Genomic DNA, 27,787 nt, shown 5'->3' with positions numbered 1-27,787 from the left:
CTGGAGTGGGTCCAGTGCCATTGCATCAGCAGTACTGCCAGGACCCATTACACATGCTGAGCCGTTTCTGAAGGAAAAAGCATTTCCTGACATCTGTTCTGAATTGACTGCCCTTCTCCTCCCCCACTTGGTTTCAACCCCACGCTCCTCTCCAGCTCCCCCTCCATCACCACCTGTCCCCGGCTGACCAGGGCTCATCAGTAAGAGCTGAGTATCTTCCTGGAGATCTGATGACCCACGCCTGTTCCAGCCCTGCTCCTCCTCCTGCTAATTCTCTTTGCCTCCTGTTGACACCAGATTTTGCTCTCAGCAATGGCACTGAGCTATCTGACCCTAACCCAGTGAATCACTTGTGCATGCACTTGCTTTCACATGTCCAAGTTTTTCCTACGAGAACCACACACTTGAGCACTGGCTAAATTAAATGGACTTTGCAGGACTGAACCCAGGACTAGGTTCGTTACTCCTCACTTTCTTTCAGGATAGAATTGTTGCAATGCTAACAATTCCAAGGCTGAATTTTTCCTGGTGCACTTTGATGAAGTTAGCAGGATAGGGAATGATTTCCACAATTATTTGATTTCCATCACAACTTTTCCTTCATGCTCTGCCTCACCTTGAACTAGCTGAACAGCTACATAATCTTTTCAAAATTTTTCTGCATCAAAAATAATTGAAAGATAATAAGACTATGAGACACAACAAGCTTTTTTCTGCCAACTGATTTGCCGATAATTTTGCATATACAAACAAGGGATGCAGTTTTAAGGAAGTAAAAGTCATCATGACCTTGATACCTCCCCCTGCACTGCAGAATTTTAAATAACTTGGATATTTCAGCACAGTCCCTGAGGTTTTGTTTTTGGCCGGACATGACAGACACCATCGCAAATGCCAAGCATGTAGTAGATTTTATTAAGCATAACTTTGGTTCTAAGTGTTCCACCCTCATTTTCGTAATACCTTTAGTTAAAAACAATTATACAAGAGCAAATACAAAAAATATTAAATTATGAAAACAAATCCATTAAGGCTCCCTTTTTATATTTATATATATTTATATATGTACACTCAAACAAGTGCAGATATTAACAGAAGGTTAAAGCCACAAAAATGCTAAAAAATTTACTACTATACTATCAAAAGCAAGAGTTTTAAAAAAGTACAAAGTGGTAAGTGAGCTATTTTCAAATCACTGAAGTATTTGCCAGATTGCTTCAAAACTCATATAGCTAAAGGGCAGATCAGGAATTGCTTACGCTCACTGGCAAGCAGTTTCTTACTTGCGTAGCCGCACAGGACACTTGTGGTGTGACTAGCTGACCACCCATTCAAGGGTTGCCCATTCTAGCCCAATCCTGACTTTAAAGACAAGCTTTTGCCTGTCCAATTGACAAGAAGGTGGCTGGGATTCCTAGACTAAAGGATCAGCAGGATTCAAAGATGTTCTAACACACACGTTGATGTTCTGTTCACACAGAGAATTAATTCCAACTGAAAACAAAAACCTACTTCACGCTGTATGTACAAGGGAGTTTTCTGGCCTCCTGTGTTTCAGAAAGAGAAACTCTACCCTGAATCACAAGCTAACACGGAGAGAAAGCAGAATGCCTTCAGCCTTGAGGCACCCAATCCAACACACTCACTGAAGCCAAAGAGAGGTCCTTGTCCCGGCCGACTCTGGTGCCATTTGGATTGCACCAACTTCATTTCACTGCACATGCACGGTAGGATTGCCATGTTCACCAAGGGAAAATGGCTGAGAAGCAATGGTCTGCTCCAGCCAGAGAAGGGTTTCCCCACCAACTTCTAGATTCTTCCATACTGAGCAGAAGGTTAATTGTGAAGTGGAAACCAAGAGGCATGAAGTTTGGTAGGCTGAGAGCAGCTAAGATAAAACATGAGCATGGCAGGGAAGGCTCATATATAGTGCTGTCTCAACAACATGAAACAAACCCAATCAGTGCAAGCGTTTGAATAATGCGCTGCCAGAAAGGAAGATCCCCTCCTTCCAGGAGAAGGGAAGGAAGAAGGGAAGAACATGCAACAGCCAGGGCGTTCCTTTGTTGAGTAAATACATGGAAGAGTCTTACATTTTGCCTTTGTCTTTTATATGTCCATAATCTGAATGGTCTGGTAGACCATTTTCACTTTTAATCTTCTAGACATGAGTCACACTGCAACTCTAAATCAACGGCAATACACTTACCACAATTCAATTTACTCTCAATCTGATTATGTCCTGATAAAAAATGCCTGGATCTTGACAAATTGAAGCCTGTATCTAGGAAACATTTCTAATTGTGAGCATTTTGTTCCAAGTGCTATGCTGAAATTCTATTTTAAATGTTCAATACTTACAGGAAAGGCAAAAGGAACTAAAAAACAAAGCAACAAACCCTCCACCACCTTTACAATACAAACACGCCACTCTTGATATTAATAAAAAATGTTCTCAAACAGTTATGTCCCATGTAATTACAAAGTAGAAATTATTTTGTTAGTATCCTAAGGCAAAGACTAGGATTAGATCCTCAGCTGATATGGGTGAACACAGCTTCAGTGAGAGCTATGACTGTGCCAATCAAGCAAGATAAGGATTTATCCCCAGATTCAGAAGATATCTGTACCCATTTGCACCAGGTAAGAATCCAGTTCTATAATCCTACATGATAATCTGTTCCCTCCTCCTCATTCCAGGCTTTTCTGGATAACTAGTAGTCATAAGCATGAAGGATCAGATTCTGCCATCCCTGTGCAAGCTGAGCAAAATGTTTTATTTAATGGCAAGTCACAGGGGCAACTTGTGGAAAGGCAGAAGGTGACGTAATTGGACCCTAAGACTCAGTGGTAACACACACCTTTCTTGAGGCCAAAGGAAGGATGGGATAAAATGAATTTCATTTTATGCCTCACTTTAGGGAAAAAAAATCCATTTCAGTAGATTCCAATGATCAGTTTGGTCTGGCTTAAACACTGCTCTGTTGCAGGAAGTGCAACAAGTTCCTGCAAGCAAAGAGAGGGAACTGATGGCAGATCAGATTCCTGATTTCAGTTCCAGCAAATGAGTTTAAACACTACCATATAATGTATTAACACTGTACTTAATTAACATCATGTCCTTGGCGGAGAAAGGCCACAACAGCAAAGTAAGCAGGATCTCAAAACACAAAAAGTAGAAGTCAGGTCATTTTGTACTGAGAGGTAAATTCACATGTATCACTGCACAGGCTTGTACAAAAGGGTATAAGTTTAGAGACAGAGATAAATTAGCCTCTGGATTCTTCCTGGTGAGAGGTTAATCAGATTCCTGCTCTTTCACAGCCCAAATTCTACATGCCAAACAGGGAGAAATGGGCTTTAAGGCTGCTTAACTTTTCACTGCTGGTGAATTTTAAGCATTCTCATCTTGCCCACACCTGCCTATCCCAGCGGGGATGGGCAGTAGTGATCAACATACCTTGTATCTTCCCAGATTTCATAAAAATTCCAATTAAACACAAATTATTGTGGGATCTACACAGGCGGTAGGTCTAGATGGAGGAAATCTACCTGCACAGCAAAGCTTCGTAAGATATCACAGGAAGATTTTTGTTCTGTTTTAAAGCAAAATACAATCTGTGTATCTCCACTAAACTAGGATCACAAGAGATAAAGCAGTGCAATACTGAAGGAGTTTCTCTAGTATCCCTGGTTCAAATCTCTGAGTAAGCACGTCAGACTGGTCCATGACACTGAACTGACAGACTCCTTATCCACTCATCTCAGGACTGCATTTGGCAAGTCGATCTGTTTATGGTACTGTCTTTTTTAATCCACACATCCCAGGAATTAAAAATCTCATCTTCAGTAAGTGTCAGCTGGATGCTGTTATTTTCCCCTCTTGGGGGGCAAATCTGAGACAACCTGCAAAAGCCTCTCTCTGCAGGAAAGCTGGAAGTCTTAGCAGGCGCTGGCTCTAGGAGTCTGGCGCTTCTGTGGCTTCCTGGACCGTCCTCCTCAAGTTGCCCTTGACTTTGACAAACTCAGGCGCATTTTCCTGCTCTTCCTGTATCTTCTGTTGCTCCAGCTCCAGCTTAAAAAGGATTCACATGTAAAAAAAAAAAAAAATAATTATATGTATATAAAAAAACCAGATCATCGCAATACAAGACAAACACCTAAAGGTTTCAATAACTGGCCATGCAAAACTCTTCAAACTGTTTCCTTTCTTTCTCTCATGGAAAAGATAAAGCTGCATTTCTTTGGAAGCATCTGTTCTCATAAACAATCAACCTTTTCAAATCCTTGGCTCTGGTTCATTCCAGATGTCCACCTTTGCCAGATGGACAAAAACTCTGCAACCCCGGCATGAGAACAAGATGAAGCATTTTTTAAGAGATTCTTGATCTTCATCGAAAAAACAATAATAATTCCCTCCTCTGGCTTTTACAACAGGACAAAGACAAATCCGCCTTGTGGGTGAACACATGCAAACAGCCACTACTGAGCATGCTGGTAGAATTTATTGCTGAGTGTCTAGGTATGTTTTTCTCTACCTAACTTGAACCTTTTTTGGTGTATCTGTTTTGTCTACCACAAAAAGCAATTAAAAAAATTAAAATCCTCCTTAGCCCTTAGTTGTTCATTTCTGAGAGCCTATTCACTAACATTTTTAACCCAGTTGGAGCTGCTGCCCATGCAGACACTCAATTACCATGTGATGTTAGACACTCTGCATTATGAGGCAAGGCTATACAGTGTCCATACAGAACATGGCTTACACATCGCACAGAATACGGATTGCTTAGCAATCCTCAGTGAAGGCAGATAAGTCAGCAGAAAGGAAGAAACAACCCTTTAGAAAACTAACAAAAGCTCCTGAAAGGAGCTGTTTTTTTTAATAGACCAAGGCCTCCCTGATTAATGGGGACAACATACTGCTCACTTAAATAATCTCTCCTTTGTCTCTGTCCCCCCGCTGGCAAGGGACATGCCTTGTTGCCATAAATCATGACAATGTTCCTCTATGAGTCGTGTTGTCAATTAATGCCATTCTTATGATGTTTTCAAAGTCACAACATTGTTTGCAATGGGCAGTCTTTTCCTCTTATAACAGAATTTTTTATTCTACATACGTCCTTGGAAGGCTCAGTTTCAAACAAAATCTTCCCACAATCCAAACCATTTGAAGCTGGGCTCTTAAGATCAGAAAGGAAAAGTGACAGGATGATACACTTAAAAATACAATAGCTTACTCCCTCAAAAAATATTTCTAAGCCAAATTAAAAAAAACCACAAAAGCTAAAACAGAATCCCCAAAGCCTAACTAATGATTGAATCACACTTCATTTTCAATGAAGTAATTATTTGGCTTAATTGATTTCCATTCAGAAAAACAGGAGTTACCTTTTAAAGCATTTATTTAAAAATAAATGTAACGCTTGATGCACAGTGACTTGTTTTGACGAGGTGTTTCACTGTAGAGATACTTCCTCACAGGTACAGGAAGTGTGTTAAGAGGCACTGACACGTTTGGTTGGCCCTGCGCCTAGCAGTAAGGTTCACCACAATGAACTTCAGTTCCACATCATCCTCGTACTCGGGGCCTGAGGACCTTTTCCTTCATTTGAAAATTTCAATGGGCTCACACATTTTAAAGTTATGAAAGATCTTTTTAAAGTCATCTAATTTCTTACATAACCCAGGAGAAAGAATCAATTGATTATTTTTTTTTATTCATTAAGTATCTACAAGTTTTGACTCACTATAACCTAACAGCTATTCTTAGTGGATCATCTCTTAATAGTTAAGACTACAAAAGTTGACTAATTCATCACAGTTTCCATGGTTAAACACGTTTAGTGCTCCACACACATTCCTGTCATCTGGTGCAGGATTCATTTGGCCAAAGGCAGGCACTATATGCAGTTCCTATATAGTAAGCGACAACAAATAGGTAACTGTCAAGTGTGGTTTGACTCATCCTAAAAAAGATATCTGCATTTGATCAGAGGAACTGTGCCAAAATTCAGCTGCTGCTTCTTTCCTGTCTGCAAAGGGAGCCTCGGGTGAATAGCTCAGATGTAGATGTGCAAAGGTAGTGTTATCCCCACCTCACCTGCTCCAGTTTCTGCTGCCGTTTCAGTAGCTCTATTTCCAGATCTGATTTCTTCTTTTGTGCTTCCTCTTCTTTTTGTTGTTTAATAACTTGATCTCGTTTCCTTTTCTCCATCACCTTCTGTAGCTCAGGTTTGTTTTGAGGTGCAAGACCCCTTCAAATTAAATGGGGGGGGGGGGGGGGGGGACACGACACGACAACACAAGGGGGAGCAGGACAGGGAAGAAAGAGATCAGTTTTAATTAGCAGAAATTGACACAGAATTGTAGACAGATTTTCTAAAATCAAGTAGTTGCCTATTTAGATACATTGGAACAGAAATAATTCATTACAAGGAAAAAAAATGCAGACATTTGCCTGGTTTGTAAGCAAAAACCTGAACTAGAATTTAAGCTCTATTATTACTGAGGATAATAAACTTCCCTTTAATGTGCATGCTCGTATTTCTCCTGTATAATTCACTGTTTTGACTTCCACCTTTACTCTTCCCTCTATTCTCTCAATTCCAGAAGAGCGGATTTAAAAAAACATCACAAACAAAGACTCTAGCAGAGCTAGAAACAAATTTTGGACAAAGACTCTTCCCTTGCTGGCCGGTAACTTGGACAGATTGTGTTCAAACACTCCTATGCAGGGTATTATGCCCATAGAAGCTTGCATGGACAGACCTAAAAGCGGTCTCTTTCTGGATTTTGTCACACTCCTCCTGGAAATCATGCGTTCTTGTCCTTCCTTGAGGATATGAGAGCTTTTCCCATGCCTGGCTGCAAAACTATTTCCAGTGAGAGGTCCCAGGTGTTACTCAAAATCACAAAGAGGCTAAGACAACAAAAATCAGGAATAAAAAAGTTGCAGTCACCTTGGAATGCAGGGAAAGGGAGGATTCTCCCTCTCACAAGACTTTAGGCGTTACACCAACAGAATGTTTCGAGTCTGTTCAGCACAAACTGCTTTCCAAGCCAACCACTCTAAAATGAGAAAGCTTCTCTCTGGGAAGATGCATGGCTCTATACAGGCGCACACACACAGATACACACTCACTCCTACTTAGTTTTGTGACTTCAGCTATTTCTTTTATCTCTGTTATGCTATGATGTTTTCAAAATTTGTTGTAAGATTCAAAGCTCTCCCTGTTACTCAGATATTAGCATCACTTAAGTCAGAGCAGAAAGATCTGAAATTTGCCTTTGTTAGTGTCACCTTCCCTGGGAAGACTACTACATGAAAACATCTGGCACTAAGTTTAACATCAGCTGGTTTTTTATTTCAACTTTAAGAAATTCAATAATCTGAATAAGCTTCCAGAAAGCCTATCTTTACCCTTCCCTACTTGCTACCTATCTGATTGCCTACTTCTTCCGTAATACGCATATCTGATAGCATGTCCAATAATACATTAAAATGCCATTTTACGGTGACATCTATGAATGACTTCATGTATTATGCAACACACTATCCCTGTACATACCCTGACAGCAAAATCAAATATTTAGCAACGCCAAATGCTGTTCCCTATTTCTCATAATAGATCTCATGGCCTGAATGCCACAGAAGCTACAAGACTGTGTTCGTATTTTATGTTTCATGTTATTTTAATTACATTTTAACACATAAAGATTAAGTGAGGCAGAGAAAAGCTGGAGTGATTTTTTTATTACTACTACCACTACTGGATCTAATGAAGAGGGGCTGGTAGTCAGACCTGTAACAGAACCACTGTAATGTCAATCCTATTTCCACTCTTATATGCAAAAAGGAAAAGCAACAAATAGACAACTGCTGGATTAACTGGAAGTCTTGTATCACCTCTTAGTGATTGTTCTTGTTAAATAAAAAAATCCTAAAGCTTTGATCTAGAGTAAGCAAAGCATGCTATAACACAAGTTAGAGCTGATAGGGTTAAAACCTCTGGAAGGGACAGGATTAATACCCTGCAGAGCTGAGGTTTACCCCTAAATAAGTAAAAATGGTTTAAGGTAAGTGACCAGTGCCTTGAGGTACCACTACCTGGATCTTTGTTTGCCCAAAACAACTACCATTTCTCCAAGTAAACAACTACATCAGTGCAAGAACCTACAGATGCTGCTCACAGTAGACATGGAGAGGGATTGAACCAGCACTGGCTAACACCTTCTAAGATCCAGAAATGGCTGTTCAGAGCTGACTGGTCAAAAAGTGAAGCTGTTGGTGCCTACACTAAGTCTTCACAATAAAATAAGGTGTGTGTTAAGCTGACTTCTATAAGAGCAGTCCTCCATACATATGACAGTTTTCCATAACAAAATAGAACACAAGCCTAATATTTACATTACTGAAAAGCCTTATATCAGAGCTAGCAAAGTGACACAAAGCACAGAAAAATAACCCTCTTCTCAAAAATACCAGTTTTTCTGCTGGTAAAAACTCTCCAAGTATTTCATTTCTGCACCAATAAATAAGAATTTAAAATTTACAGCTGCAGCTAATCAAAATCACTGGAAGAGAAGAGTGGGTACTGAGGGCTGCAGAACTCCTCTGTGTAATAGGATATTCTACTAGAAGAAAAGAACATACTATTTAAAAGTTCTTTATGCTTTCATAAACTTAAAAGAAAAAAAAAAAAAAAGCCTTAATTTACTGCAGCCTCCACATCCTTTAGAATAAGATCCTAAGTTGGGAAACTTCATCTATCTTTCTTTTAATGACTATACACTTCCTCTGACTTTGATGTTTAATCCCATTAACGAAAAATAGGACAAACACCTATTTAGGCCAGTTTCTTCCAATTCAGTTGGCATTCTGTAAAACATTTCTACTTCTTCACTAAAGAAATGCCGTATTGTGCATGCAATTCATTTAGCATTAAGTACCTAAGCATAGCATTTGTAAGGATTTTGCTAACACACATAAAAAAGACCCCCTCCCCCCTCAAAATACTACCCTGCCAGGGTGGGGGTGGGAAGGGTGGGAAAAGAGAGGAACTTTCTTAATGTGACTCCTCCTGCCAAACAGACAAATCCAGTTGTGCTGGAGTAGTCAGAGCAATAGTTTCCTCCTCTCCTTTATCAAGGTCCTTGGTCTCAGAAAGTCTGAATGGCTGCTACCAGCAACTTTATTCTCAAATGCACTCCGAAATACTGCTCTTCCTCTTGTGTTTTGTGGATGCCCACATCTTTGTCTTTGGGAAGTCGATTTTGGGTGGCTTCAACACACCAAATCACTAATTTATATCATAGTTACTGTCTGTTTAAAGGGAGAAGCATTCACAGGCTTGGTGGCTCTTTCTCCACTGTGTGATCTGGTGGTTATTTTCTTAATATGATCTCTAAATAAGTCCTCCCTTGCTGAAGAGATTTCATAACAGAACTTCAGCTATTTCTGGGCCAACTGCTTGTATCTCTGAAGTTCATGATACAAAGTTCCGGTTATTTACATCTTTAAAAGCAATATATAGAGTAACAGCTGTGCATCCCATCCCAGAATGGAGGAAGCAGCATTTGCATAACATACAAAGAGACACTTGTGCAGCAGCAGAGCAGACATCAGACTATCACACTGCATTGCAAAAAAGATCAAGTAAGTAAAGAACTGTTTCACATGAAATAAAATATATGATTTCTTTGATTTAAAAGTGTCTCATAAACTCAGTGCACTGGCAACAGTGAAAACCCACTGATTTTATGGTCCTGCTGGTAATAGTAAAAATTTTTCAAATACTTGATTAAGTTCAGAGTTCAAGAGAAACTACAGTGCCAGGTAACCAATATGAAATGTGACAAGGGAGAACTGAACTGCTTCCTCTTGAAACTGACCCTTTGCGAGTATTCACAAAAACAAAATGAGAAGCCTTTTTCAGGAAGTTTTTGCAGAGCAACTGAAATTCAAATAGAAATAAATGCCACAGTTAAGAATCAGTCTTTTCATCTACAAGCTCTGAATCAACACAAAGTATCTACAGGGTTTTGGATAAAATGTCATTTTGATGAAACTAAAACTCAAGCTGTGTGTTTGGGGTGGGAGGGTGGCACAAGCGATTTTTAGACTTACCTTTTCTGATTCATAAGCAGCTCTCTATGGAGATCTTGATGATTCCGGGATGACTTCACAGGATTAATTAATTTCTGAGGTCTAATTAATTCAGGATTGTCATCATCTATGTAGTCTGGTTCAGCCATAATCTTTCTTGGAATAGGATATGGATCTTTGGGTTCAGTGTCTTTGTTCACAGTATCTGTAAAACAGTCCAAAAACTGCCATAAATCTACATTGAAAGACCTGTTAAATATGTATTAAAACATAAAGGCAGCATATTACGTTGGTAACAGTTATGCTTTTCCTAGATTAATTTTGTCTGTAGCAAACAAAGGCTCACAGAGCAAACAGACATAGCATCTTTTTAAATAGAGGGCAATTTCACAACAACATCATCTCCAACTGTCTTCCCCTATGGACTTGGAGACACAGATTCCCCTGTTTTAAGAACAACTAGACAAATAATTTAGGTTAAGTGCATGAAGAACCCTACTGATTTTAATGAGCTTACTCAGATGAAGCATTTTTAGATCAGCAATACTGAGACCCTAAAGATATTTTAAATACTGACTATATTAAATAGGATGAAAGTGCACCAAACCCACACCGATTTCTCATTTTCTGCCATCAGTATCATGTCAGCTATGGGGAAAATGCCTTCTGTGGATAAGCCCTGTACTGTACCAAGCAAAAGCTTCCATGTGGAAATCGCCAGATCTGCAGCTGCTGGGATGAGGGTCAGATTTCTGAGCGGAAAGGTAGAGGAGAAACACTTGGGTATGGTTGTTTCTTAAACTCCATGTTTCACCCAGTGAAAATCCACAGAAATCCACTGATCTGAAGGCAATGAAGTCTTGATGACTTGTATCATCTGGAAATGTGGCGTTTTCCTATCCTGCTATAGAAAACTTACCTATACACCAAATGACAACACTTTTAATCAACAGCTGACAAGTAAACTATAGTTTTCAACTAATTTATATGTGACTATTCATACCCCTTTCCATTAAAAAGCCTCAGTCACAAAGAGTTCAGCATCCAAAACAAAGCACATTCAGAGCAATTCTGCCTCCATTCGCTGTTGTGAAAACCTGCACACAGAATCTGCAATTATCAATTTGATGAAACACTGGCCCCTCAAACAGACGTCCCCCAAAAAAAAATCTCACAGCATGTGGGTTTACACAGACAAATCAATGAGACGTGAAAGAAAAAGCGAGAGACTTCCATGAGCCTGACTGGCAGAACAGCTGAATGCTGCACACTGTATAGTACAGGGCTACGAGACAGAGAATCACTGGGATTTGCCACGTATTTTCCAGTAAAAGCTGAATATGTGCTTTAATTTAGATCCCATTGTTACCAGCTCTTCCCTCCCTCTCTTACTCCACAGGCTGTAAAACCTGTCTAAATTCAGTCTCAGTTTAATCCCTAAACTATTTTCTTTCATTAGGAATCACATTGTTGCTCAGATCTGATTCAAAATCTGCTTGATACAGTGGAGATTTCCATTAATCCTTCAGTACATTAATACTGCACAGTACCACCACTGCCCTGATTGGGCTGCATGTGCACTTACAGAGGAAGCAGCCAAATAACAGGACAAAGTTTTCCGCAGAGGCAGGGAAGCCACTCTGGATTTGAATGTGTCCAACGAACCCAGAATGGCCCTTTCAGCTTCTTTGTTTGAATGATGTGAATGTTGCTTTACTGGTGCTGCACCTCACACACAAAGTTTCTATGGAGCAAATCTGATGAGAAACAGATTACCAGTGTGAGCTGCTCTCAGGGCGGCCCCTGCAATAGTTTTTCAAGGCAAGTTTATATGTACTGGTTTTGAACCCTGTGGGGGTGCTAGTTATCACAAGGACCTCTGAAACTAATATAAAAATTGCCACAGTTCAAAACAGTGTAAGTATATTGCTGTACATGACATAAACCTCTTACTGACACTGACTGTGCAATAAAAATACTTCTCCCATCGCCCCTTCAGAGTCCTCCTTGCTTCAATCAAGCAACCAGCTATCACCACAGGTGCCAAATATACAGCATCATTGGAAAATTGAGGTCAGAAGAAACTTGGAAGATTTCTAATCCAACCTCCAGCTGAGAGCAGAAACAGCTATGAGATCAGACCGGGTTGCTCAGGACTTTACCCAGTAAGGTCCTGAAGTCCTCCAAGCCTGCACAGCCTCTGTGGGCAACCCTGCTCACCTACCTTTGTGGTGAAGTTTTTCCTTACACCCATATGAATCTCTTGTTTCAACTCATGCCCATTGCCCCTCACCCTCCAGCCATACACCACCGTGAAAAGCCTGGCTCCATCCTCTTGCCCAGGCACAGTGGGCTGCAGTTAGGTCCCCCCAACCCTGCCTCTGCCCTGGGCTGAGCCAGCCCCAGTCCCTCAGCTTCTGCCACAGCGCCTGTGCCCTGGCCCCCTGCCCATCTCCGTGGCCCTTTGCTGAACTTGTATCTCAAATCCCTCACTGTTTAATTGCATCCACATAAAAAACCTCCAAACCCTCAAAATCCTGAACCACTGCATACTTCTCAACACATACCACACAGCAACACGCCATTAATAAAAAGCGCGTGGAAGTCTATTCTCTTTACCATAGACAATGAATAAACTAGCTACAGTTCTTTATTTTTAAATAAGGACACAACGATTCATACTTCCCCAGTGTTCACATCAGGCTTATCACAACTAAAACAACTCATATGTTACACATCCAACCTCCACCCAGAATAAACCTGCTCTGTAAATACTTGGTTTTCTCTAGTCCTTTATCAGTTCCATCACATTGATGGGGTGGCAAGTCTTCTAGAAGGCATTTATCATTGACAGGTCCCTGTTAAAGTAAATCCAAAAATAACCTGCTGGTTCGTCAAGACATTTTCTATTTGCTTAGGTGAAGATGAAAAACACAGAATTACCCTACAACTGCCATAAACAATGTACTATTCTTTTAGCACAAGCTCCTGAAAAACAATTTCACTCAATGATTTCTCAGAAAGCTTGATGTAATATTTTGCAGCACACTGATTTGCTTTTAGCAAGCCCTTAAAATGAAGTCTATTTATTTTTCTTTCTTCTGTCCCATCTCTATTTTTAGAAACACGTATTCATAAAACTCAGAGGTCAGGAATCGTGGTTTCCTAATGTAACATGAACTCTACTAGCAGCAAACTTAAATAAATAAAATTCCCTTGGGAACTGAAGACGCTTTCCACGTGTGATTAAGCTGCAAATGATTCCAGCTAGGATTTCCAAACAGAGCCAGGGAAACAGGGCACCCAGTTCCCACTCAGCGAATCCTCTCACACTCTTTGCAAACTTCAGTCTGGCCAGTGGCCACCAACCCAGTCCTGCAGAGTCACAGTGTAATACTACATGCAAACAATACAATTAAGATAGTGTGATTTCTACCTGTACCCTTTCAAAGCAAACATTTACAAAAGCACGGGAAAGTTTTGCATAAAAAGGAAACTGAGGCACAAAGGATTCACCACATCAACGGCAGACGGGAACAGAGCAGGCAGTGTAGCCCCAGAGTTTCCTTCTGAGATGCAGGCTCACACCAATAAACCAGTCAAGCTTAATAACAGAATCCCTTAAAAGTCCTTAAACAAAGTTTAATCAATGTTCAAGCAATAACAATTAAAAAAATATTAATTCCACGAGTCTCTAGTGCTCATCACCATAAAAGTCACAACCCATAAAGCTGCTTTCAGATCATCACTAGGTGCAACAGTGGGACATGAATAATCCAGATAATCACTTAGCAGGAATATGCTGCCTTAAGAGCATCCAAGAGTCTTCTTTTAACCATCTGCTCCTACATGATCAATTCAGAATACACAATCTATTTCTGTGTTTCCCCATTACCTTTCTCCAAAACAAAGGAAAGAGATTTGGATTCAGAGGATGTTTTAGCTGAGCTTGGCTCAAGTTTAATACAGCCGCTGATTTGGCAGGTGCTTCCCCAGTGCATTTGCTGAATTAGCTGTTCCTGCACAAGCAGCACAAAAGCATTTATCTACCGTATCTCATCCTGCCTGAGTAAGACCTTGTCCATGGCTTCTTATGCACACGTGGATTTTCATCAAGAAAGAATAAATTGGGGATCCTGCATGGAAGAGGAATTTTAACTCTTCAAACAGAACTGCAAAGCAATTTCAATATCCCACTAGACAAAGAAAATGCCTCTGTATAAAAATAACTTGAAGTATTCCCGAGACAGAAGTTTAATGTTTTCAGATACAAAGATGCTCTTAGAGCAATCATGAAGTACCATGCCAGTACCTGTCTTGGAGAGCCAAGACCAAGTGGTCACATACTTGCAATTCTTTGATTTATTTTCCTTAGAGTGCAACTAAATTCAGGGAGAATGGAAGAGACCCTTTGAGTAGATCATTCTGGATAGATACAACTAAACTGAGGCATGCCAGAAGCATGCAAGTTACATTTGGGGGAACATATCCAAGAGACACGTTTGCTTCCAATGTTACTTATGTATTATTCTATCTATAGAAGGGTTTTTTTCAGCAGAAGTCCCTTAATGGTAGTAACACTGGAAACACACACAAATAGAGCTACAGCCAGCCACTAGTGTTTTTAACAGATTCAAAGTAGATCTCCTTAACACCACCAGGTTACGGATTCAGCAGCTGCCAGAGCTTTTTCTACAACAGGGCTCCCATGGCATCAGCAAGAGGGGGAAGTTCATGCCAGAAAACCCCTCGTGTTTATATATAGCATTTAGGGAACTGCATTTATTTTCTATCTGGTATTCCTCATACCAGAAATCACTCTCTACATATGGAATCTGAATGTAAAAATTCCTGTGAGGCATCATATATTTATATTGTTGTACATATATATGGCATTTTCACCTTTCAAATTATTCCTGCAGTAATTTCCAGCTGTGAAAGCAGAGGTAGAGTTGAGGCCCCTTAAAAAGCAGACAAATAAATGCCTAAAAATACCAATGAATGTCAAAATAATAGACTAGTCCAGGATCCAAATGCTACATTAAGGCTAGATTCACATTATGTCCTTTTTGCCTTAATAAATTTTTGAATTAATATCTTCCACAGAAGCATGAGCTCCAACACTGAATGCTTCCTGGAGAAGATTTTATTTGCAAAAAAGCTTCAACATCTGTTCTGAGCTTTGTTGTAAACCATCAAATGCTATTTTTTAAGACTTACATTTTTAGCTCTTTAAACTACCACATAGACTTGTGGTTTGTTACAAGTAACCCAAAGGCATTCTTGCAGAAGAAATACGGTTTTACTCTCCCGCTTCTGATTTTGAGAGGAATTGGAATAAAAATTCTTCAGCCTGTCTCTGCTCAGATGTTACATGACCAGCACCACCTCGCATCGGCCAGCTTGGGTGGAAAGCAAAAGAGCTACTTAAATGCAGTGTGCTTTCCAGGCACCATCTCAGCACTGCCTGCACATGAAGGCTCACCACTGCTATCATTTTTATCTACATGCTTTCAGTGCACTGAGGCACTTGACTAGAGAGATTAGTTTGATTAATCCTTGATTACAGATATCATTAATAACTTCCCACAGTTTACCCTTTAATTCAAAGTAAGAGCTGCTGAAAACTGAATACAAAACTCTTTCCAGCCAAGATGCTCAAGCCAGCCACCATCCAAGGAGTCTGGCTCTTATTCACACATCCTTCAGGGCTGAAAGGGCTGATGGGGTTTGGATCATGGCAAAACACAGCCTATCTGCAGAAGAAGAGGGAAGGACCAGAGAAGTCCTTGTGGCTGCAATTCCTCTCAGCCCCTCACGCTTTGTTCAAAAAGGTTGCACTTCCCAGCTACAAGAGTTTTGCTTCTAGATCAGAAGAATGTCTTCACCTACCTCAAACATGTTTAGGGCAGCATGTACCTACTGTACTATAGGGATCAGTCATCAAATATCACCCTGATACCAGATTACTTACTACACTACTACTCTTCAAACAAAATGAAGACTTTTAAACCCTTTGGCAAGCATCTGGCTTTCATTTATGGCTCCAGCCTTGCAGGTTTTTTCATCCCTGTGTACCCCAGCTCATGCACATGAAAGAGAAGAGCATCTTAAGAACCACCACAAGCTTCTGAAGGCCCATCTCGTTGCTTCCTGTCATGCACATCAAAATCTTCAGATCCCAGCAGACAAAATTAAGTAGGAAGACTGAAAAAGTTCTGTCCATACTATGCCAGGACAGTTTAACTCACAGCACCTGCCTTACACTGGGTATCATCAGTTAATGGCTTCATTAGTTCCATGGCTGCCAACAAGACTGACAGACCACGTAGACTTCTCTCAGGAACCACTCACTTATCAGGGCAATCCAAAGCAATCTCAGTGACGTCAAGGATATGGAAAGATGCAGAGCTTGCTGGCTACCAAAGCTGTTCCTATGGTCACTTCAGAGGATATTAAAATGAACCAAACTGCTGCAAATCTCAAGGAAATCCAGTTAATGCTCATTGTCTTCCCTTAAGTACTGCTAAGAGTGTAATGTCAACAAAGCACACATAAAACATGCAGTAGATGAGAAAACAGAAGAAAGAGGGTCATTTTAAAGATGTTTGCATTGGCACTGACACCTAAAGGGAGACAGAGTGCAAAATTTGGGGCAGTGCTCCACACTGTTACAGTTCTAGCAAATGCGAAGAGCTGCTTATGGCTCTCGTTCAACCTAGCCACCACCAGGCAGTTTCTGTTCCTGTGCTTTGAAGTTCAGTCAAGTCTTGGGTGCTAAGGGAAGAGCCTAGATCCCCCCCAGAGGCTGAAGGCTAAAGAGCAATGCTGGTAAGGACAGTCTACTTGGAAAAGAGATGCAGAAAGACACAAATGGCTGTAAGAATAGCCTCACCTTCCATTAAAATCACCAGGCCCACTGAACAGGAATTTGTATTAATCCAAAAGAAATGTCCCTCAGGCTGCAAGATCTGTGATGAAACTCTCTGCCACCAGCTCTGAAACCAGATGGAAGTACCAGCTCTAAATAGTTGCATTTCTTTTTTCTTTGCTCAGTTAAAATTCTGAAGAGGTATCAATGCTGTTTAATTAGAGGTAGAAGATGAGAGAAAGCAAGTGCCTCTCCCCTCCTATTGCAACAGGAGGTCTCCAAGCAAGGCGGGCTGTAAGGGCACTGGGAGAGGAGATGGAGACCTTCGTTCATCACCCCAGGCAGATACTAGATCCCCTTTTTGCCAGACATGGGCAAAACACGGATATAGACTTTCCCTGCAAGAAACTACTTAGTATCTAATTTTTAATACAGGCAGTGGGAAAGACAGAAAGGCACAGGATGAAGACTAGTGCACTGTGAACAGTGCCCATCTTCCCTAAATCCCAGTCTGTCCTTAATGCACTGTAACATCACGGTTCCATCTGAGACCAACAGCAAATAAAGCAGACTATGCATCTTACATCACTTCTCTTCCCAAGAAGTCCTGCATGTTTATTAAGGCCTTTATATTCTCCATATTCATTTTGCTCAGGTTCCTGTGATTACTGAAATCCCTAGACAGAGTTGTGGATGCGGAAAGCCATTCTGATGGCAATATGACCCAGTGTTTTGGACACCTCTCATCAAAAAGACCCTTAGTAACTATATTGCTTTCTTCCTGCAAAACAGCAGCATGTCGTGCACATGACCTCCCCTCCATCTCATCTAATGCCATTTGTTTTAAAGGAATAAATCACGACTAGCAAAGGCATGCAACTGAATATGCATCTGGCTTTCACCAACACACTATGCAGGCAATTATTACACCACAGTAAACATGACTTTCAGGAGAAGATCACTGAAATTATCCCTCTTTGGAAATGTACTCCACAGCACAGTTTGCAACTAGATTAATCCCAGAGGGTAACTAGCCATTTATTTACACATGGGTCAACAATGATCCATATGTGATTCTGAAATTATGCATTACTGGAAGAGATTTTAAGATGAGAAAAGCAAATAAGATCAAGTTATACTCCCTGCAGCTACAGTGCACCACCATCAGTGTTCTAGACCAGTCAATTTGGACCACTAAATTAAAAATCAGGGCAGGTTTGGTGTAATCAAATTTAACTACATTAAAATATGGTGGGTGTTACAAAAACTGAGCCTTGATTCAAAATCACAAGTCCAAAGAGTCAGAGAACAGTTTCTTCAGGGCTTCACTGTTGCAAATGTTAAGACCTATCAAACAGTGTCACCCAGTGGTAAAGGACTTCATGCAGACAGGAACAGAGCAGAGAAAGTCAGGGGGGAGAAGGGGGAAGACTGACCAAAATCCATGTTTATATACAAAACCACTAAACTTAAAAGCAAACAGACTAAATCCCACACCACATTTTAGCAGAAAATCTTACTTATAAGTTATTCCATTTCTGGAAACATCAGCATTAGAGGACAGTGATTCTTCAAATTTAAAAGTTTTAACACTGAAGAGGTATTTCTGAGGGAGAGGGGGGAAATCCAGAGCAGCCAGCAGCTTTATTGATTGAGAGAGTGGAAAAATGTCAAACATCTGACTTGAGATGCTTAAAAGGAGACTGGTGAATCTTGAATGCTCTTAAAATACAATCTACAAGACTTCAGCAAGATTCTTCCAGGGAAAAGAGAAACACGGAGGTGGTGGTTGTTTCTGCACTTGTTCTGCATTTTCTTCACAAGATCTAACAAGCAAAACAAGTGAGTAACGTGTGTCCCAGTTAGGCCAAGCAACATCCAAGAACAAAAGAGCGTAGCTCATACTCCTGAAACAGAAATCCTGTTCTAGATGCTATGATGATGACAGATGACAATGATGGAGCATCCTAGCAAATATTCAACCAGGCAGAATCTATGCCAGATTTACGCCAAAAAGTTATAAAATGACCTTTGATAGATGTGACAACATTTTGGGGCAAGAGAAGAGGCAAGTTACTTGGCAACCATGTAAATATGATTGGCACAGCAAACAGTTTTCTTGTTTATAAATAAAATAGGAAGTTAAGGAGCAAATGGAAGAGCAGTATCTATGAGCTGGAGAACATGCCTATTGAGCTATTTCTAAGAGCTCTGTTCATCTGAGTTTTAAAAAGTGAAGATTAAGACCAAACTGATTATCCTATAAGCAACAAGTCTGACAATGAACTTAGAAATTTCAGCGACTGGAGACTGAGGCTAGAAAACAAGTTCCTAAAATAAGATATACGCTTTTATATTGAGGGGAGTAAAACACTAGATTTAGTAAAAGATTTGTATTCCATTGCACAGAGAGACCAAATCACAGGATTATAATTATCCCTTCTTGTTTTACAAATGTATAAATCTATGAATGCAATTAGTAAGTGTTTGCAAGGGGGTCAGAAGATGAAAATCCCTGCATTAATCAGGTTGTTATGCATTCAGTGGCTACAGCAGGAAAAATGAGACCAAGCGAGCTAAGCATTTCACATGCTGCCTAAGTTACACCAGCACTGTAAACCCCCGAGTCTTGTCAGTCAGTGAGCAGTGGGGCTGGTGAACCTCCAGATTTTGTTTCATGCCACATGCTGTTCCTTAGGGCACACCAGCATCCTGCCCAGCATCCTGCCTGGAGTTACAACACAGCACGATCTGCTGAGCTGTCACGTCTCCCCTCCCCTCTGGGTGTTTCTACAACTTAAAAGGAATTCTACCACCCATAAAAGAAGCCTGTTTTCAACAAATTTAAGAACACCAACATAATGAAAAACACACAGTCCACTGCAGCTTGCCAGCTTCCTAAATATATTCATAGGTAGTTATGCAAAAGTTAAGTACTTCTTCAGACCGGGCAGATATGTATCAATTACCCGCCAACTCAACAACGCAAATTCCCTTCATTTTCTAGGAAGAAATCCCTTTCCTAGGAAGGAAGGAGAAGAAAAAACAAAAATAAGGGGGGATGACAGAAAAGAAAAGACAGAATTTGCTTTCATAAAGATTGCTCCTTTTTTTCCTCTCTTTGGTGGCATACAGCGCAGAGCAAGCATCCAGCCTCTGTTCTGATTTCTTAACATAAGGAGTATCTTTTCTTAGAAACAGAGAAAAGGAAACAAAAAGATTTTTCTTAAACCTATTCCTACGCCAAACTAACACACTCCCAGCGTACTCACAGGAAAAAAATAAAACCTTCACCTCAAGGAGTTAGTCTTGGCTCAGGCAACTACATCCACATTCCAGCCTGCACTGTGTCCACAAAGAGACACCCTTCCTTGCCCAGACCTGTTTTATCCACCCAACACTGGCAGAGATGTTATTTTAGGTATGTGGCTCCTCACTGCAACTCAGTCGAAAGTGCCACCACTACAAAGGCAAGGAAGAAAGACCTGAAGGAAAAAGGCAAAAATAAGGTCACCAGTGATGACCTGATCATCCAAAAGTGGAGCAAGAAATTAATGAGAAGGGCTGCTCCACTCCCTTCTCTACTCATGACCTTACCAAAGGCATGGTACCCTAATGGGTTTAAAAGGAACAAGTGGGTGTAAGAATGCATGTCAGTCAGAACAAGCCTCCTGGAAATGTATGTTACAGGAAGCAGGGCATAAACCATATGGGTTTAGGACAGCCAAGCATGATACATATAAAGCTATTAAACCGCAACAGTGATCAACAGGAGACCTGCAAAGAACATGACATGCCACAGGCCATTTAGTGGAACATCATCTTCTCCCTGTTTGATGGAAGAAACGACAGTTCTGAAAAACAAGAATTTATAGAAAACATAAATTGAAAAAAATGTTGACACTGGGTCACATCTGTCAAAGCTAGTGACTTTTTACATGCTCTTTATTATCAGCTACAACCAGCAGCTTCTACTGCAACCTCATAAATCAGGAAGCTCTGACGCCAGGGCAGGGGCTAAGTATCAGTCAGTATGCTGGACATTCAAGGATAACACAGCTTGCCTTGCTCCTCAGACAGAAGGGTGTTGTTTTCTAAAGAAACATGCCTCCATCTGAAAAGTATTTTGATGTGTTGCTCACACAACTGAGTTGCCTTTTAGCCTCCCTGGAATGAAGAACCCAGAATATCAACACCTAAAACAAAAGCAGTCACATAGACTTAGCATGTACACAGAGGAGATTTTAGCTTATACCCTGGCAGAAGAAATTGTGTACAGTGACACAGGACTGTTTCTAGGATGTTTTCTGTCATCTTGTTTTGTTTTCTCAGAAAGGTTTCAAGAGGTTCAGGAAGGGAGAAACAGACCACCACTCCCTAATTCCTCCTGAAAGGAACTGCTCAACAAATTCCAAGTACTTAATGAAGAGAAATAAGAAACTAGAGGGATGACCCCAGTCTCTCCACAAAGGGATTGTTTGTTGAGCTTGTGAGCTGGTGACAGGGAAGGAATTTCCTTCAATTGTTACCTTTCTGCTTGACAGACCACCTGGAGGAAAGTCTCAGACTGTCCTTCCTCACCAGGGCTCATGAAGGGGGCCAGCCACACCACCAGAATCAGTAGGACCACTCAGCTCTGCTCCTCACACCTTGTTCCGGGGCTTTTGAGAGGACAGTTCACTTGCTTTATGTGCTACAGAAGTGGAACTGAACTGTTCTTGATCTGGAAGAACTCTTAAGTATGTAAGTTGAACATGCAAGTAAAAAACCTGAGTAGTCCTAAGAGGCACTACAGGGATCTCCATCAAATTGTTAAAACAAACCACCTGCATCCCAAAAAAGTCACACACTAGTTCACAATGGTCTCATAAAGGAAAATAAAACGTGCATATTCTTATATTTTCATGCTCAAAAATAAAGAAAAAACTTAAAGAAGCCAAAACCCAAAGGACTGCAAAATAAGACTCAAGTGAAGCCAAGAAAGAGGCTGAAAGTCTTTGTCGTAAGGTGCCTGCAGCTGAGGAACAAAAGCAGTATTAGGTCACAGCTTGGCTCTTGCTAGTCAAGATTCACAAAAGCAGCGTACAGAGCTTCCAGAGAAGTGAATGCTATTTGTCATTCACATATAGACAACCCGACTGCCAGGCCTCTGAAAGAGGGTGCTGTCAGCCTGAAGAGAAAAGGGTCTAAAAAAAGCCTTCTCACAGGCCTTGAAGCCCTCTTATTAACACCATTTCACAGGTGACTCGGCTTACTTTACAACAAGCAGGCTGAAAAGCTGTCCCCTAGCTCCGGTTTTAACAGCAGCAGCTTAATTAATACAATGAATACCTATTGATAGGCAATCATAACCGCCAATTGCCAGCTGCACCTCTTCACGCCTGAAGCCAGCCCTGCTTTTTGTTTCCCTGCTGAACAGACAACTTAGCACCTGCTAGGGTTGCAACCGAAGAGGGAAAGTTTCAGGCGCACAAACTTTATATGCCGACAACAAACTGCATGTTAAGGACTCCTTAAAAATGTCACCATGCAATGTCCCCAGCAGGATACCATCTTACTGTCCCAGATGTTTGTAGAATGAAGGAAGAGGAAGAAAACAATAGCAAGAGGGGTTTCTGAGGTCTTCCTGCTCTCCTTCAATAGCTAAATGGTCTATTAAAAAAAAAAAAAACAAACAGAAAAATTCTAATTAAAAACCCAACAAGCCTGTATGACCCCCCATGGTTTTAAAAAAGTATACCTCTGTTTTGCAACCAGAAGGTACTCCAACAAATGGCCACGGGTGAGTACCCAGCACTCCAGTGAACACATCGTGCCCTATCACATCCCAGCACACACTGCCTTTTGTATTTCCTATCACTAATTTAATTACTAGTTTTCTCCATGACTGCATAACCTACAAAAAAATTATGGATTTATTAGAAGGAGAGGAACTATCTTTGTGATCAAGGGTGAAAGGGGAACTGGTATTTGTGTAAGCATCTCATGCATTCTTGATTCCTCAGGTTGTGCGTCACTACAGAAAAGTGGTCTGCAAATGTGAGCACTATTTCTAAAAAATAAAAGGAGGTGGAAGCCCCTTTACTGTAAATTCTTGACCTGTTACTAGTTTTTCCACAACCCTTCGGAACATTTTTAACCCAAGTTGCTCAAGTTCCTACACACACCACAGCTTGTCCAGCATCTTACAACACAATCACTTTCTCAACCTGCTTGCTTAACAAGTGGTGGAGAATTCCAGATTGCCAAAGTAGAAAATTAACGTTGCTTCTTTTTTTTTAATTAGACAATCAAGTTTTACCACGATTCACTGAGGAATTATGTTTTAAAACTGAAAAAAATTACTGAGCAAGGGGAATTCATCAATAGATAAAGTGCGACCTGTTCATTACAATGGGCTTGGTCACAAGAGAGGCTCGCTCACTCAGCAGGAAAGCTGCCCCGTAATTACAGCGAGGAACCAAGTCGTGACAGAAGAGAGAGGCTCTATTCTCAACACTACCAAAAACTGGATTTGTGATGCTGAGCAAGTCGCTGAGGCTTAAATTAATCTGGAACAGGCTGTGGTTGTCAGCACAAGACAACATGTCGGATACCAAATGCTGAGAGCGCAAGACAGGCTTTTTTGGATGAGCAGATCAGTAAGAAACATCATAAATTATGACAATGCTATGCTTTGTTCTATTACAGGCAGTGTTTTGTCAAAAATTTTGGAGCCATTTCATGTAAAGCACTCATTTTAGGATGGAACAAATGCTTGTTTTAGAATCAAGAAGCTAAATCTAAATAGGTAATATGCTGAATGAATTTTAGAAAATTATGATGTTTAAAATAAGCTAAAAAGTTATGGATTAACAGATACACAGATGAAAAATCAGAAAAGATGTTACAATTAATAACACAGAGGCTGTGAACTTCTTGGTACTGCAAAAGGAAAACCAGGGATTTACGAGTCTTATGCCTGAAGGACCGACGCCATTTTCACCCCCAGGCTATTTTTATTATTATTTTTCCTTCCCAAGTTAGTACCAAAGTCCCTAGTGTTTTCTTTCTTGTTATTTGTCTACATATTTATAATCTTAACAACAAAAAAAGACACATTAAACACATGTTTTGTAAGCTGCACTAGTAAATATGTTCTCAGAAACTACTCCAAAACGAAGATCCACATTGAAAAGCCAGAATGAGAGCTGGGTGCCGGAGGGCTTTCCTATCCCACTGGTGAATACAGCACGTTCTTCTCGATCATGTTAGTAATAAGACAGAGGCCCATTTATCAAAATCTGTCCTCTTTAAAACAGTATGTACTCCTCAACAGGCTCAGTGCTCAGTAGGGTGTAAATACTGCATCTTCAGTCACTATGTTAATGTAAGTCTACCATACATTAGTGTTTAAGATTACAGCAAATGTTTGCTACAGTTAAGGCCCATTTCATCAAGAGAATACTAACAGTCATCCTTTAATGTGAACACTAACAAGTCAGCCATAGATGTTTTTCATATTGAGATATATGATATCATAAACACAGCATTCCTACCCACTAGAATGAACCCAGCACTCTGCCTGCACAGAGGACGTTGCCCCACCTGCTTGAGCATCGATCCCAAAAAAGATTGGAAAAGCTGCACAGAAACACAACAAAAGCAGCACTTTTACTGCCAGACAGCAACAGGATCCACTTCCAGTTTAGAAACACATTTGGTTATGAAAGTAAACAGGCTATCAGAAGTAATCCAGAAGCTTTCCCCTGCACAGATTTGTCATTAATACTTATTTTTCTCTCACCTACACATTTCCAGCACTGCTGAGAGCATCATCACGGGTACCAACGGCACCAAACTACAACTGGTAAATATTTGAATATGTTTTGAACATAATGCTAGCTCAACTAGATCTGCATCTTAAGGATCTTCCAGCAGATGACAGCTTGCTCCAGCCAGTCCCAAATCAGCCGTATTTGAGAAACTCTACAGCAGTGATCTGCTCGTGCTGCACCCACGTGAGCAAACAGGCCCTGCCAGGAAGCAAAACCCCCAGAAGACACAGACGCAGTCAGCTGGGATCATGCAACTTCCTCCGGTGCAACGTACTAGGGAAATTCAACACACACGTCTACCTCTGTCAGTGTCAAGCAAAGGTACTCTAGACTGGGAACAGCTATGCCAGCATAAACACGATCAGCTAGTGGGCAGAATCATACCACTTCAACCCCACAGACAAAGCACTACAACCTGCAGGAAAAGGTTAGAAACCCAGTAACATGTAAGATCAGACTAAAAAGTGCAGGTGGAAAAGTGAAAGATGTCTACCAAGGATGTGGTCAGAGAAAAAATCCCAGCTCCTTCATCTTTCATGATATATGCAGGCCATGAGGAAGGAGTTACAAAAAGCTGAAAAGACAAGATTTCAGTCATTATTGTTCAAGTTTCATAACAGCTCATGTTATACGTTTATTTTACAAACAGCAATTAGAATCAAAATTACAGCACTGTCCACACACACCTGAGAGAGTCATTATGTCCACAAGCTTACAGTCTATGCAGGGGTGTGAATCATTACCCTCATTTTATATCCTGTATCTTCCTGGAAGCCTTTGGGGCTTACAAAATAGGAGAACGTTTGGAAATTTTACCTTTGACTGCCCTCAGCCAATATTGCATCTCTCCAGAGACACAACCCTCAGCTCGTCTTTCACACAAAGGTAACATCCTGCTCACATTTTAGGTAACCGTTTAGTTTAGATTCTCTAAACAAAGAGATGTGCCACCTTCATCCCCAAACCTCACCTTCCCAGCACTACTAACCTGTTTGCTGCAAAGTCGGGCTGCATGAGATGCAATATTATGTGTCTTAGAGCAGGGTGACAGTCACCTCCGTGAGAGTCCACCAGCAAGGCATCATCTTGTACATAGCTAAGCTAACAACTCCACAGTTTCAGGTTAAACACCTTCTTTCAAGAGCCATTTCCCTCTCACAAACAAACCTACACCTCAGGGCCTGGTGGAACAAACAGCATGTCTCTGGTTGTACAGGGATTCAGATTTTGATTCAGGAAGTATATGTCTGCAAATTAGTTTTGATCCGCATCCCACTGCACTCACTGTTTTCCTACAGCTTCTATTCAACACAAACATTTACTACCACTGAAAACCCAGTGCTTCCAGGAAACCAATGTTTAGTTAAACCAACACAGTGATTAAAAAATGACAATAAGACCATCAAAAGTTTTAAGTCAATGGATGAACTTCGCAAGACAGCCACAGTGGGTTTGCTAGAGTGCATGCCACCAAATGTGCCTGCCCACCATCAGAAGTACCAGTCTCACTAGTAGGGAGATTACAAACTTATTAGCTGTTTCCAGTAGAGTCAAAATGAAAGTGTTTGTAGAAGCTAGCGCACAGGCTCTTATCAGGGAAAAGAGATTTATGCACAGAGCTCTTTAATCTTCTCCAGAGGGTATTCCCATTGCTAGAGGGTGCTGACATCAATTTTAGAGAAAACCTCTGAATATGTTTTTTAAATACCCCTTCCCACAAAACTCCCATGGGACAGCTGCATTACTTCCACAAGTGACTTAAGAAGCAGGAGGAGGCAGTATGTTATAATGAGTCAGGCAGCCACATGGAACGCCAAGGCAACAAGAACGTCATCCAGATTCTCACATCTCATTCTCCCCTTCTTTACATCAGATAAATCAACATAGTTCAGTCGTAAACACCTTCTATTAATCTTACCCAAGATCTCAGCTAAAGACCAAAGACATCAACCACTTCCCTCTGTCTCACTTCAGACCTTTTCTCTATCCCACTCTAACCCTTGTTTATACCATTATGATTATTATCTATTATAAAGAATTGTTTGATTAAAACATACATACTTACAGAAGCATTCATGTCACCTACCTTTAGGCCTTTAACTGCTGTAACTAAAATAGGAAAACAAGCTCCTTATAGCATTAGCATGGTTATCCTGAGGGCAAATCAAAGTAGCTATACTGAGCACTAATGTTAAATATCACCACTCTCAGGCAGTTTCCAGACACACTTGCCTTCCTCCACTGGGGTTATGAGAAGTCCAGGGAGCCTAGACTCCCAAATTGTTTTTTAATAGCAGTGGGAAAGGTCCCTTCAAAAATCAAAACAGTTAGAAGTTCCAGATTTCATAAACTACAGTAATACTGAACAAATCAAATCTGCTACTGTTTTCTCCAGTATCTCCAGTATGCCAGTTACTTCCAGCTTCACATACTGCATAATACAAAACCGTGGAAAACACTCAGTTTAACAATTTCCTGTATTTTTCACCACATTGTGTGCAATACCTTGTGGATTAATTATCTAGATAACAAAACGACTGCAAGTGCCATTAATGTTGTCAGTCTGAACTAGTCATCTAAAGAATCACAGCAACGTGCTCCTACAATCCACGGCAGGAGGGAAGCTGAACTGAAGAAGAACCCCTCCTACCTGCTACATATGGGGGAAACAAACCCCTTCTTCCCAATGCAGGAAGGTGACTGTGACTAAACCGTTATGCAACTGTGCAAAGTCCCAATGACTGGGAACACTGAAGAGAGGAAAGGGCTGTCATACCTGGAAGCCAAACTGTTCAAAAGAATGGGGAGAAGGGTCACTGAGTCTAACACATTTGGGTCTTCTTCATCAGAAATCCAGCGAGGACCCAGAACTTGTTATCAATTATTGCAAGAAGTTACTACGTAGCAGATGCTATACAGTGAAAACTATTATTTAGTCCTGTATGTAGAAGCCCAAAGAACAGTGGAACAAATCCATCCCCAGTGGATTCTCCA

The 27,787-nt window shown here is 40.7% G+C and overlaps 1 protein-coding gene across 3 annotated transcripts in view; it reads right to left on the bottom strand.

Annotated features, from left to right (window-relative positions):
• Window positions 1-892: 892 nt before the first annotated feature.
• FAM107B (family with sequence similarity 107 member B) overlaps window positions 893-27,787 on the bottom strand; it is a 62,739-nt gene continuing 35,844 nt past the window's right edge. For 2 of the 3 annotated variants that reach the window (XM_037389124.1, XM_037389122.1), the window contains 3 exons: window positions 10,127-10,310; window positions 6,101-6,254; window positions 893-4,075 (listed from right to left, as the gene is read on the bottom strand). In XM_037389124.1, coding sequence (XP_037245021.1) covers window positions 3,959-4,075; window positions 6,101-6,254; window positions 10,127-10,254 — 399 coding nt within the window. In that variant the 5' untranslated portion in view covers window positions 10,255-10,310 and the 3' untranslated portion in view covers window positions 893-3,958. Of the gene's footprint in view, window positions 4,076-6,100; window positions 6,255-10,126; window positions 10,311-24,762; window positions 24,787-27,787 lie in introns of those variants that run through there. The other variant, XM_037389123.1, reaches the window with a different exon arrangement.

Source organism: Falco rusticolus, chromosome 5 (assembly GCF_015220075.1).
Source record: "Falco rusticolus isolate bFalRus1 chromosome 5, bFalRus1.pri, whole genome shotgun sequence".
NCBI classification, from domain to species: Eukaryota; Metazoa; Chordata; class Aves; order Falconiformes; family Falconidae; genus Falco; species Falco rusticolus.
Note: the sequence above shows the minus strand (reverse complement) of the source record. Positions and strands in the feature narration are given on the sequence as shown.